Raw genomic sequence first — 14,014 nt, 5'->3', positions numbered from 1 at the left:
TCTCTTCCAACCTGGTCTATTCTATTCTAAATTCTGAGCACTTGAGGCTAAAGCAACACGCTCTAGTATATGTAGTCTCACTATGTATAGGCCCAAGGTTTCCTATTCCACACTATTTACATCAAAACTGATTACATCAGACAGCACTTAACCAGAGTTTGCCATCTTCACGTTTCATTTACCTTTAACCCATCTATGCTTTCCACACCTTTGGAACTGTTGGAGAGTGTTCTCTGCCCTTTTGTATCCCCTTCAATGGAAGTATAATAATTCTGCTTTTCCTAATTCTTCCACACTGTTGGGTTTTTTTTTTAACCAACAAATGTTCACCCATTAGTCACAACTTCTACACCACATCTAGCATGAAAGCCTTCTACACTCAAGCAGAAGACAGTGTTACTCAAGATATAACTATAAGAATCCTTACCTTTCCGAAATCTCTGACATCAAACAAATCGAATGCTTCAAAAAGTTCACTTTTTTTCATCCCAAATATTTCACAACATGCCGAAAGAAAAGTCCTTATATTCTTCAAGCAAAGAAACTAGGGGAAAGAAAAGAAAAACACTAAGCATCAAGTGTGTCAATTAGCAACATGTATGCTTACTGTGAGCACAATTACATCATGAAATTCTTGAATTACAAGGTGAGATGGCTAAGCAACATAAAACCTATGTGCTTCTTCCACCTTGACACTGGCACCAAGAACTGGGTTGGGAATCCACAAGCTTTTAAAACAAGATGGCACATACAAAGTGATTAGCATTTTCTGGTAATTTTTTTCCCCAAAGTTTATTACTATTTTTCCTAAAACCCATCAAGGGCCAATAGGTTTGTCCAACACAGAATACGGATTTAACTTGAATACCAATTTACTTTCTTACACTGAAATTCTCACCACCACTGACAAATTTCTTCCTCACTGGAAAAACTCACCTGCCTTTTTAAAGCCTGTGTTTTGAGTTTAGATTAGGTAGTGCTGAAGTCTGCCAGAGCAAAGAAAGCTTACAGGTGCATTAAATTGTTTACCTCTAAAGAGAGCAGGATGCTAAGGGAGACAGGAGCTGTCATGAGCCTAATATCTGGCCTAGATTTACTAGAGAGCATTTGAGTGAGTTGCATTTAGCTTCTTAATATAGCTAAAAGAACTGTTCACTGTATCAGCACAAATGAAATGCCCTTCCCATTCTGAGAAATTTCCCCAATTATTAACAAAGGTCTCCTATAATAAAAGGTCAAAATGGCAGGTTTCCCCACACACACACAAGGTTTATTGGTTACTTCAAATCTGAAGGGAATTTTGTGACATCAGCCTGTTATGTTTAAATTACCATTGCTATGAATTATATGTAAATAGATGAGAGAGCATATTTCAAGGTATAGTTTCCCTTAGCCCACATTTTAAAGGAAATGTTGAAGTACCTAAACAGTAAATAATAATATTGGAATATTCTAACAGAGATACTGAAGAACAATGACAACCTTCTGGTTTTTAGTTTAGTTGGGCAACTCATGATTCAGAACCCATCCATTTTCTCTTACAAAATGAAAATGAAATGCTTATTACTAAACTATTAAGCTAACTGCAATAGCTACAAGGATAAAATGGATAAAGTGTTTTTTTTTTAAAACACTTTGTTTGAAAATCTTATTTATTACCCAAAAAGTTTTCCAAAACTCTCTATCATCTACAGAAACATTTTTCCTCAATGAAAACAAAGATCTTTATCACTGTTCTTATTGTATGAATAAGTACAAATTAGCAGAAGAAACCTCCACACTAAAAAAAGAGCGTACACCTAAAATCTAGGAAGTTCCAGAGAAGACAAACCTCCTTGCTAACGATGAGAAAAAGGCACCAATCTGCAGTGTCTCATTAGTAAGCATTGTCCTCAGGATATTTGGAAACCTACTACATTAATGTGTTTTTCACAAAGAAAAACATTATACTTCAGCATACCACAAGGGAGATCATTAAAGGCATAAAGAGCAGTTGGGTTCCCAGGTCTTTTAGAGATACAAGGAGAACTAGAAATCTCTCACTTGGTTTAATCTCCAAAAATCTCCTCCACAGGAAATGTTGTCTTTCAGTACAAAAACTGGCTTTTCTTCATTAAAATACAACTTTAAAACATTCTCTGGAAAAGTTAATGCTGCCTTCCCCCCTCCCCCCCCCCCCCCCTTCCTTTTTCAATTACATGGCTATCTCAGGAGATGGCAATACGGAAGCCTTAAAATGTGGGTCAGTAAAAGTATTGCAGTATAAAGCAAAAGTCTGAAAAAGTTTACTCTAGGGAAAAACACAGCTTCTATTTGTCTCTACTCCAGATATACAGGAGAGGAGAGCACATCCAGCCCCCTGGAAAATTTTCAGTATTAGCATATGTAGAGTATGAAGAAATTCCTAAAGCACCCTAATGTTTCACAGCATAAGTAGTCTACTCCAAACCAATAAATTGTCATTGTATGGTGTTATGGGTTGGATTGGATCCCCCCCAACAACTTCTTCTGGAAATCTGCCCCAAAGAGCAAATTCACCACTCTCAGAATTTGGAAGTAAAAATGGAATTGTATTTACAAAAGTATATTTACAGATATATGCACAGCTTAACAACAGCACAGCCCCACCTTGTACCTTAACTCAGTTTATTTATCCCCTCCTGAGAACAAGGGGCCCCAGTAAGCTATACAACCACACATGCTCCCTCTCCTCAGTCCTGTACCTTAGAGAAGTCAAAATAAAGAAGCCAGAAGGTCAGAGGGACAATAGCAAAATCTGAAGCCCAAGGCAGAGCAGAAAAAGAGAGAGATAGCAGGCTCATATTGCAAAACATAAGCTAAATTCTTCAGACCAATTGAGTGAGAAATTTTTCTTTATTATAATAGGAACTCTGAGGAGTCCACCCCTCTTGGACTGTCCAAATCCTCTGGAAAATTCTGTATACAACAAAAATCTAGTGCTGAACTGTAACATATGGCTGCTGAAACAGTACAACTCCTGTGGTAAACCACAAGATTTCATGGAACAGACTGGAGTTTTATGGTCTCTGGTGCATTCTGCACTGAATTTAATTTGGTAAGAAAAAAAAAAATTCAGGAAAAAAAAAAAATCTACTATCTAAAAAAGCAGGTACAGTTTTTCTAATTGGGACTGTATTTGTCCGAGCTTAAAGCAGAAGAGAGTGGGCAAACCGAACTGCTGAATTCCATAGAAAAAGCATGCTGTTTTCTACCATCACTTCTGTCACCTCACAAACTTTGAGGCTTTTTCAACACAGTATATGGTCATCTGTGCTGACGGACACGTACAGAAATATTTTACAACAGAATAGAGCACAGAATACAACTGAATAGAAATTACTAATTAGACTCAAAAAAGCACTAGCAGGACTACAGCTGCCCACAGGGAAGAATGATTTCTCTAACCAGGCATCTAATGAAGTGAAAGATGAAATGAAAAAGGAAAAATAAGGCAGGGGGAGGAATCAATTTCTTAGAGCTATTTCTCAGAATATTTTAGCACTGAAGTACTTCAACAGAATAAAGGCCTGGTACAGACCATAATATTCAGCATCCGTATGTATTTTTTGTACTGAAAGCACTCCTAAGGGTGTTGAGAGACCAACACAATGAGCTCTGAAGATCAAATTCTACCATGAGACATTTATATGAAATTCAAACAAAGCAACACCAGTCAGTCGAGTGAAAACTGAGAGGCCAAGAAATTACAAGCATTTAGGACAGACAAGAGGTCTCCTCCACCTCCAACTTAGTTTTTTTAATTATCAGTAATGGGGGGGAGGGGGCACGGAGGGAAGCTATTTATTTCAACTTCCACCTTCTTTTTGTTACAGTGATTTCAGCACAAACAAGGAAAAAAGCTTAGGTAGCTGGCAGTTTCCCTGTATTTGGATCAGGTTCACACTACATTTGGGATACAGTAGAGAACATACTGAAGCCTGAGTATCTCAGACAATCTAAACAGATGCTAAGCTCAAAAGGAGCATTAAGAACAAAATGGATTACTGCTACTGTGTCTCAGGGAAGGTGTTGGGTTTTTTCCCAGTGTGATTCACACTTGCTAATACTGTACACCCATCCCTTCCTCACCACACTTCCCAGGCTTTTTTGCATGTTGTGTTCATGGCCCCACACAGACTTTAGGAGGTTCCCAGAAACTGCCTGAGAACTGAAGCCAATCACTCCTAGCCAACATCACAAAGCTATGACAAAAGAGTAAAAACAGAAAACAGATCACTCTCCTTCGCCAATTCTCCACAAAACCTGTACCAGGGGCATACCAGGGAAAGTATAGAAATATTCCCTTCCTATACCTCCTCTAAATAGCGCCTCTTTTTAAACTACCCAGCTTGCAGACTAGTCTTTAAATGACTTTGTAGGCATACACAAGCAAAAAAAAAAAAAAAAATGGTGGGGCTCTGTGTGAAAGCAGACATTTTATGACAAAAATAGTTGAGGAAAGGTCAGGCACACCAAAAAAATAAAAATATGTAAAGGTGAGGTAATCACATAAGCAAATTTGGCTGCAATTCACACATCTCAGAAGGCACAATCACTCTTATTTTGAATTCATGAAATACTGACGTGACATGCAAGGAGGCATATGCAGGCTGGTGAAGATGGGATATTTTTCTATTAGCCATTTATGGTCTTAGAAAAGCAGAATTACACATGCATAGAAGGCAAAAGCATAAAAGAGGACCAGATCATTGCCATAACACTTACATGCTGTCCCTACACCTCAGCGCTTACTGCAAAACATGGGCTCCTGACCTTTCCTGTCCATTTCTGGTATGCTGATGAGAACAGATTTCCTCTCTGTTCCTGAGAACAAAGGCAAAAAGGAAAATAATGCAGTTATACCTCTTAAGCACAAGGAACAATGTGAAAATTGTCATAATGGATTTAACTGGAAGAATTGCTTTTCCACAGTCCATCACCAAGATTGATATGTGCAAGGTTGCTCAACCTGGAGAAGAGGAGACTCAGGGGTGACCTTATCACTCTCTACAACTACCTGAAGGGAGGTTGTAGACAGGCGGATGATGGTCTTTTCTCCCAGGCAGCCAGTACCAGAACAAGAGGACACAGTCACAGGCTGCGCCAGGGGAGGTTCAGGTTGGATGTTAGGAAGAAGTTCTATACAGAAAGAGTGATTGCGCTATGGAATGGGCTGCCCGGGGAGGTGGTGGAGTCGCCGTCATTGAAGGTGTTCAGGAGGAGACTTGATGGGGTGCTTGGTGCCATGGGTTAGCTGTTTGGGTGGGTTGGATTGGTTGATGGGTTGGACACGATGATCTTGAAGGTCTCTTCCAACCTGGTTTGGTTTATTCTAATAAAGGTTTATTCTAACAAAGTTATTTCAGTGAAAGAAAGCACTGAAACAGAAGAATGTCCTGAGGGCTGTTCCAGTATTTGCTGCAACAACTGTGTTGAGAAGAGAAACATATATTCCATATTGCTTAGTCTCTGCTAAGTGTATATCTAAGAGAGATCCAGGAGCTGCCTACTCTCCTTGCTACAGACCAAGAACACTGTGAGCACAGTGAAGGTACAAAAATTGCACCTTGAACCTAGACACAAAAAAAAAACCAACACCAAACAACACCACACCACCCATACAACCCAACCATCACCAACCATAACTAGAGATACAGATCCAATAGCTTCATCAGGTCCTGCATAATGTGTGGGCACTGGAAACGTCTACTTCCTTTAAATTCTTTCAGCTATGTCCAATAAAAGAAGAAAATTAGGTATTTGCAGATACAGCTGCTCCTATATCAAGGGCTCCTTCCACAAGCCAGGCCCCATACATGCTCTTTCTACACATGCCCCCTTTCACAAACCAATCCCAAAAGTGTTACCAAAATAGGAGCACCTCTGCTGGATAACACAATTGATTAGTTTTTTGTAATATCTCTGTGTTCATTACCACCAAAACGCTAGGTACTCCAACAACGCAGGGGCACACTGCAGTACTGACAGAATTGTACATTCAGAGTTAACAATTCAACACAGAAATCATTCCTGGCTCTCCCACATATTTCATCAGCCAAAGCACATTAGATTAGTTCTGCTCTGCCAACAGGAGTAATTATCACTATATGCAGTAAAAAATAGCTGTAAGTATTTCTAAGTGAATGAAGTAGGGTCCCTGCTGAAGTCTTAATTCAACATCTATTAATGCCTTTCCCTAAGCCAGCAAAAAGCAGTACCAGAGTCAAGAATGGAAGTTTTAATGTTTCTATTGTTCCTATGTGTGCCACTTATTGTAAGGATCTTTAAATCTTTACTAAGGGTAGGCAATGAAAATGGCCATAAGGAATTTAAAGACCATCCTATTTTCAGCAAACAAATGAAAGCTACAAGGCTGTCTACAGAGATTTTTCTGATTTGAAGTGCCACAATACCAGAAGTAAGCATTATTCTTTTTCCTCATCCTTGGATAGAGCACCTTAACTTGAAAACTACAGTTTAAAAAGAAGTTGATGCACAGGAAGAACAGATCACTCCAAAGAATTCAGGTTTAGGTTCTGCATTTGGCCTCTTCTTCTGAAATCTATCTCCATCATTCAGACAGATCAGCATTTTTAAAACTTTAAGCAGGAACAAAGAAGCAAAATATTAAATACCTCCTAAACTTTGCACTCCAAAAAGTTACAAAGCAGACACACTAACGAAGATGGAGGAGATAGCCCACTGAGTTCTGGAAGAGGTACACTCATTATCAGTACCTCAGCAACTCACAGCCTGTATCTTAGCTCCTTGTATACTCACTTAAGAATCACTTTTTGGGTAACAAAAGATGCAAGACTGGTGTCATTCTATAACCGTGAAAAGTATGGCTAATTAGTGTGCTATGCAAAGAACAACAACAGACATTCCTTAATTTCAGATAATTAAAAAATAACTAGAGAGATCTGTAGTGTTGTTAGCTTACTAGATGTGGGCATTCTTTGAAGGCCTACACAATGCACAGGATGCCATACGAACTATAAAATACATTAAATTCTTTTGAACCACTGCTAACACTGTATGAATATTAATAGCATGTTCTTTATTTGCTCAGTAAATGTAGTAATTAAATATTCATAGAAAAGCTCCTCTTAAAATTCCTAACTGACTACTATTCAATTGTGTCTATTACATTTTGGCTTGAGTATGAAGCTTTGTTTATGTACATTGGCTCTTCTCTGTGCTTCAAAGAAAGAAAATGGAAATTGAAACTTGGAAAAAAGCTGAGGAAGCACAAAGGATGCTCAGCTTTTATTAGTAGTGATATGGAGTTAACAGAGGGCAAACAAAAAAAAAAGTTTAAAACACAGCTCAGGAATTATTATACATTGCTGACTCTGTCTTTGGCTATGCTGGGACTATCATATTTATTAAGCAAGTGAGAGCAAAAAAGCATTAGAATTTTTTGTGTCACTTCGGTCAAGCACTCCTACACACTGTGAAACTGGCAACTTCTGGGCAATGGTCACGGAAACATTCAGCAGACAACTTTCATGTCCTACCAATTGCATCAGAACAGGAGTCACTAGGCTGTCTGAAGAAGCAAGAAACCTTTTCTCCTTCACATACTGCAAGATGAAAAATAAGAGACCTTTGGGAAACCACACAGATACTAAGCAGATGGGAATTTTTAGACTACAGAGTCCCAACTAGAGGAACTTGCCAAGTGTAATTGATAAGAGGCTTCAGTGGGAGCTCCTGCTGCAAAGAACAATTTTTTTGAGTAGCCCTTTGTTCCCTGTTAGCAAGAGTTATGAGTCTATCCTGCAGTGTCTTGTCAAAAAGAACCAGCAACTGGAACACAGCATTAAGTATGCAAAGCATACAGAGATTAGCTAGGTGGTTCCTGTATTTAGTTACCTTTTCAAATGACTAGCACTATCTATCTTGCATCCCAGAGCCGCATCCCTAAAATGTCTTTCACTGAAGATCCCAGTGTCTTTGTAACAAATGAAAAGGAAGACATAAGGAACACAGAAAACAGTCCTGAGGAAGACAAGGAAATGAAAAGACCACAGGAAAGGGACAGACACACAGTGAAACAGAAGTTTAAAAAGAAAATCAAAACAGACAAGGAGAAAGATGAAAAGGGGGGGACACACAACCCTGAAGTCTACAGCATAGATGAAAAATTCAAACAGAACAGTCAGTGGAAAACCTCAAGACATGATCATTCAATGCCTTCATGATCGGAGAACAAAAAAATTCAAATTCACTCTCAAACCATAAAAACAGCTACAGTATGAAATACAGATCTTCACATTAGTGCTTAACAGAACACCCATCTAATTTCTTTCTTACTGTTAGCACAACACTTCAAGATGCTGCTTCCATTGCATTTTTGTATCTTTTATTCATGACTGCACTTGGTTTTTACAAGACTCTCATGTCAGTGTGAGAATATCTTTATTAGACTGTATCCGTGCAAGAGAAATCAATTTTGGGCTGTAAGGAGCCACAGGAAGGCACAGCAAAAGACTTTCAGGGGAGGAGGGAGGGCAGACTCTTCAAACAGTTGGTCAGTGTCTATTAAAGTGAAGTTAACCAAAATAGCTCTTCTATTTCTTACCAGCAGACAACATGGATCATGTACGAGGTCTATGATTTCCAACAGGAAGGAATAATACATGATTCAAGAAATACTTTACATATTTTCTTGAATTTTATCTGAGTCGTCTTTTCAAGGTCTTATGATCATGGAATCAGTTGCTAGTAAGACTTTAAGGATGTAAGTGCAGCTCTCTACTATTTGCCAAATACATCTGTCCTCCATTACCTATTTCTGAAAATCCACTGTTCTATTTTTGCTGGTGTGTCACTTCAGGTTTGCAGTTTATTAGACCATGATCTCTGTGGCAAGGACAGGTGTTTCTGGTATCTTCAGAGAACACTTATCAAGGATTCCAAGTGAGGTAAGTTGAACAGCTCATTCCAGAGGTGCAAACCACAAACTGGTGGCAACAGTCATGAATGAAAAACAAACTCCAGCAACAAATTTGCAGGACTAAAAGCGAAAACTCAGTGGTCACAGAGTGTACCGACGACATTTTTGCACCTTGTGATATTCTGTGGAGCATCAACATGGCACTAAATGTCATCCTTCATACACTGAGCGTCATACAGCTCAGATCTAAAAAAGTTGAGGAAGAAGGTAGAAGTCTTTTAACTGCTCAAATGTACAATACACTTGCATCATGGGGTTCCATCTTACTTAGCAGGCCAAGAAAGCTAGATGCTTCTGCAATCTTTATTACCACATATACTGCATTTGAGCATTTCCCAGTAACAATGAGTAATTTATTAAAAGCAAATTCAGTTTGTTTCACTGGTCCTAGAGTCTCACACAATTTGAAGTAGAGCCATGCATACAGGATACATCAGCATATGCCTCACTTGAGAACACATTTTCAAATGGATAGTGTCACCCCAGGCTCTGCAGGATCGGCATTGAATATAGGAAGAAACACACGTATTTCATAGACCACAGAACAACACTGTACTTATACTGGTGACCTCATAAACAGCAGATTTCCTGAACCATTGTTAAAATGCCTGTAGAAAGTATTCCTCAGCCCCAAAAGAAGGGCTGTGTGAATTGTCACTGATAGTTTCATATTCAGATTTTCATCTCTCAAATTTACAAATAATATACACATCAGTACCAGAAAGGTTGTACTAACATAGGAATTTTTCACAGTGTTCTCCTAGTCTTCTCAGCTGGATACTGCCTATTCTAGTCAAAATCATTCCTATTTTAACTAAATATTAATTATTTTAGCAACAGTGTATGCTAGCAGCGCACAGAATTTGCCTTGGTTTTATAAATACATCCTTATCATCTCAAAATCTAGTATTGTCAACAAAATTAAGTCTGGAAAGGCTTGCCAAAATTGTAGCAACATACTTGCTATTTGCACAAATCTAGATAAAAAAATTGAAAGTCACTCCTGTCACAGCTTTAACAAATTTCTGCATGACCTGTAACCTCTTGCTGGGTTTGGCACTGATGTGTAAAGGAAAATATAGCCTCATAATGGAGGGACAGTGAAAGAATCTTCCTGCCTGCAAGCAGGTTTGTTATTTTAACCTATTATACAAAAGAACACAGAAAAGCAGTGCAAACAGCTGCTGTAACATACTTGCAGATCTCTGAACAGGCATCGGCTTGTCTATCAGAACATCACTTCAACACAAATGATTCCTTAACTGTTGAACGCAAACACATATTGAATGCAAACATTGGAACTGAGCTGCAAGAATGTCTAGGAAGCCTAGGTTTACATCTGAATTTGTTTAGCATTATTTTGCTCCATAAACTGTTCAGTTAAATACAATGGAATCCAAATAAAATACAGTATGATCCTGAACTTGTTACTGTTTTCTAAAAGGCAAAATAGCTTGGTGAGACAAAGCAGGTGTGGATTAGTAAGAATAACAAAACATATATATATGCATTTTCTAACCAGGAATTTATAATGACAGATATTCCTCTGCCTCTCTGTGGAGATACTTCTCCACAGGAGAAATAAGAGTGCAAGCACCAAATTCCTATAGGAAAAGACAAACTTGTTCACTTTGTTGGAAGAAGATAATGCAGTGTGAACAACTAGACAGAAAACTTCTTTTGAATGGAATTGAATGGAGCAGGATAGATGAAGTCATGGTGAAGCAAAGGCAAAAGAGTAAGTAGGTAAAACAATTAGAATAGAACCTTGCAACTATTTTTGTAGCTGTATTATTTACAAGATATTTGTGTAAAGACCCTGTTTGCTTTTTGCAGAAACCATCCTTTCCCCATTTATCACAATAACATGCTACCGCTCAGTATGTGTTTAAAAAAAATATATATCAGAAGTCAGTATACAAAAGGGATCTGAATTATACAGCCTAATTATTTCACTGTTGCACTACTCCATTTCTAAATGAAACCACAAGAGCAGATAGATGGGTACTTTCTACACCAAGGACTGGAAATTCACAAGTGTGTGACTCATTGTTCCCCAGCTAAGAACAAATGTACCACACACAACTGACCAGTCCTTTGAATGTGACTCACACATCTACCAAAATATGTGTCAAGATCCTCTACCAGCCAGGGGCCACCACATCAGGAGGCAAGCATCTCCACACGTATTCTTGGCAAACTCTCCCACAGCCACTCTGCTCAAACCTTCCCACTTGCTTCAAAAGTCTCAACTTTCAATTACAGCACATCCACAAACTTTGGTGGAGTATCAGTTAGGCATTGCTGCCACCTCTGTCTGCAACATCCATAAAATTATACCAGGCCTATAAAGAAACTGAAAAAAACACATGTAATCTGAATAGAAGAGGTCTTAAGTAATCTCTAATAAAGTTATTCTTGTATTTCCATCTAACCTGATTCAAAGTTGCCATTTGCCATCAAGGTAATTCCTGTGGGACACCATGATCTTGCAAAGGCTTTTATCGCACAATACTTTGTGGCACTAGTTGTCTTACCTCAATTTTAAGCAGGCCTTTTGCCTTCAACCTGTGAAGCAGAAATAAAATTATCATACTATGATACTATGTCTATCAACCCCTCAAGCGTGAGTAGAGCTCGCTTTGGAAGGAAAGAGAAAGAAACCGTGGAGATCGATGCCCAACACATGGAAGAAAATGATGGCTAGCAGGGCTATTTCTGTCTTGCAAGCAACACAGCTAATCAATTTGCAAAGTGGTTATAAATAACTACCACTCCTATCCTAACCTGCTCCCTCAGGACACAACCCCAAAAAAAAAGTATTCCTTAAGCACCTCTGCAGTGCCACAAACCTCCAGTGGTTGGTGGGAAGGGCAGAAAACAAGTGATGCTGCCTTAGATAAGTTTCCAGTATCAGTGGCTGATTCACTCTGCAGATGTCCAGCCCTAGCATTCATCATTGTTGCTCCCCACTAGAGTGGTCTGCTCTATCACCTGTACCAAGCAGCAAAACAGTTTTAGGGACATGCTCCCATATGTTGGAAACTTCTGACTGCAACAGGAGGGAGGCAGAAATTCTCTTGAAATCCCTGTGTTCACAAGCCCTAAAAGCGTAACCTCCACTGGAGCCTTCCTGCCCAGCACTCTCACCTATGCAGGAAGCAGCTTCCAGAGGGAAGACACCCTCATCCATGTAGGAAACAGACTTCAGAGGATCTGAGGAGGGATGAGGCCAACAGGAACAATGAAGACAACATGGAAAACAGCTGAAAGGAAGAAAGAGCATCAGGAAAGAAGTGAAAGAGGAAACAGCTGCACTGGAAGGAGGAGAAAATACCAGGGAGAAGGGAAAGGCAAATGGAGATGGTAAAAGTAGTATCATGCAGATTTAGAGGAGAGAGCACAAGCACAGAACAAGATGCAGAACTGAAATGAGTCAAGATGACAGAGAAGAAAAAAAAATAAAATAAAATAAAAAAGCAGCCAAGATTTGAGATCAAGCAACTTGAGGAAAATGAGAGAAACAGAAAACTGAAAGGAGGTCATCACTAGCAGAGCTGGCAGGAAAATGAAAGATCCACAGAAATCCTAATATTTCTGAATTTGCTGCTCTTTCAAATCAAGACAAAGGGCATTTTCGGTTCATTAAACTTTAACATGACTTTATTGAAACACTGGATTTTAAAGTCAAACTCTAATGAGATTCAGCACAAAACAGGAAAAGCTAAATACTACTATATTTCTTTTCCAAATGGTTTAAAGAACATCTCCTATGAATGCCATTCCTATAAAACTTTCCAAGACAAATTTTTCTGTGGAACTGCTCCACCACAAATTTTACAAACATTAGATGAAATCACTATTCCTCACTGGAATGAAAAAAATATATCACTTAACAGTCTGATTTCCAAACAAACAGTTTAGCAAAGCATAATTTGTGCCTGTGGAGCCAGGCATTTTGACAACCATTTAAAAGACTTGTTCTGACCCAAGGAGAAAAATCTCAGCCTTTCTCCCCTGCTAATCACAGGCCACTAATATACTAATGATGGTAGAAGGATTTGCTCCTCAGGCCTATTTCTAGTGAAGTGAGCTAAGAGACAGTGTCACAAATACACTCCCTCCTAGTTCAGGAGTTTTTTAATTAGCAGTTGTTTTCTTATGTTTCTCCCATTGGCTATGACAAGCAATTTATCATTTCCTCTTTTTTTATTATTATTATTTCATAACAGGTATTTTTAACACTAGACAATAAATCATATCACACTCACTATTTTGCTAGAGCTTTGAGTTCTTGAAATAACATGATGCACTAGGGGGCTTACAAGCTACAAAAAATCTAAATTCTCAGAAAAGTGAATGTAGATAGCTTAAATTAAGCAGATTCCCCAGGAGTCCATGCATTTGAGCAATCATAGATGGGAAGACATTCAAGTTTGATATACATTCCAGTCTGCTCAGGAGCTTCTTGTGAAGTGTAGCTCTCCCATTCCCAGCAGGGCTAAGCCATTCCTACACTCACATCCTCTCCCACCACCATGTCTACATTTGCACACAAATCACAAGTGTCACAGTCAGCAAAGGCTTTCCTCTCAGCTCATCAATTCACAGAAGTCCATAGGGCTCTGATACATCTAGAGAGGCATTCCAATAGGATTACTGGAGTAATTTCCACAATGTCTCATAAAACCTGCAAATAAGGCACCTTCCTTCTAACCAACATCGCTTAAGAGCACCACTGAGAACAACAAATGTGGAGTTAAAGCTCAGCTTTTAGAAACATTGCCATCTGTTCAGCAAACTTAACTGTGAAATCAGTAGCCTCAGAACAATCCACAGAAAAAATAGAGCAACCTTCAGTGCTGCCAGCCACAACTGCAAACTGAATGAACACAGACCCTGAATAACTTTCTTGTGACTACTTGTAGTGATTCACATCAAGGCACAGTGCTGGGTAAATTCACACTGCCCTCTCTGAGATGGATAAAAAGGTCACTACTTAACAGGGACAGACAGAACCCAATTCAAAAT

The 14,014-nt window shown here is 38.9% G+C and overlaps 1 protein-coding gene across 6 annotated transcripts in view; it reads right to left on the bottom strand.

The window, feature by feature from the left end:
* Window positions 1–14,014, bottom strand: part of VAV3 (vav guanine nucleotide exchange factor 3) — a 184,215-nt gene that overhangs the window by 121,482 nt on the left and 48,719 nt on the right. For 5 of the 6 annotated variants that reach the window (XM_068140975.1, XM_068140977.1, XM_068140971.1 and 2 more), the window contains exon 2: window positions 428–544. In XM_068140975.1, coding sequence (XP_067997076.1) covers window positions 428–487 — 60 coding nt within the window. In that variant the 5' untranslated portion in view covers window positions 488–544. Of the gene's footprint in view, window positions 1–427; window positions 545–4,746; window positions 4,846–14,014 lie in introns of all 6 variants that reach the window. The other variant, XM_068140973.1, reaches the window with a different exon arrangement.

This window comes from Melanerpes formicivorus, unplaced genomic scaffold, assembly GCF_026170545.1.
Source record: "Melanerpes formicivorus ecotype bairdi unplaced genomic scaffold, bMelFor1.0.p_v2 SCAF_7, whole genome shotgun sequence".
NCBI classification, from domain to species: domain Eukaryota; kingdom Metazoa; phylum Chordata; class Aves; order Piciformes; family Picidae; genus Melanerpes; species Melanerpes formicivorus.
The sequence above is the reverse complement of the archived record's forward strand: the minus strand, read 5'-3'. Positions and strand labels throughout refer to the sequence as shown.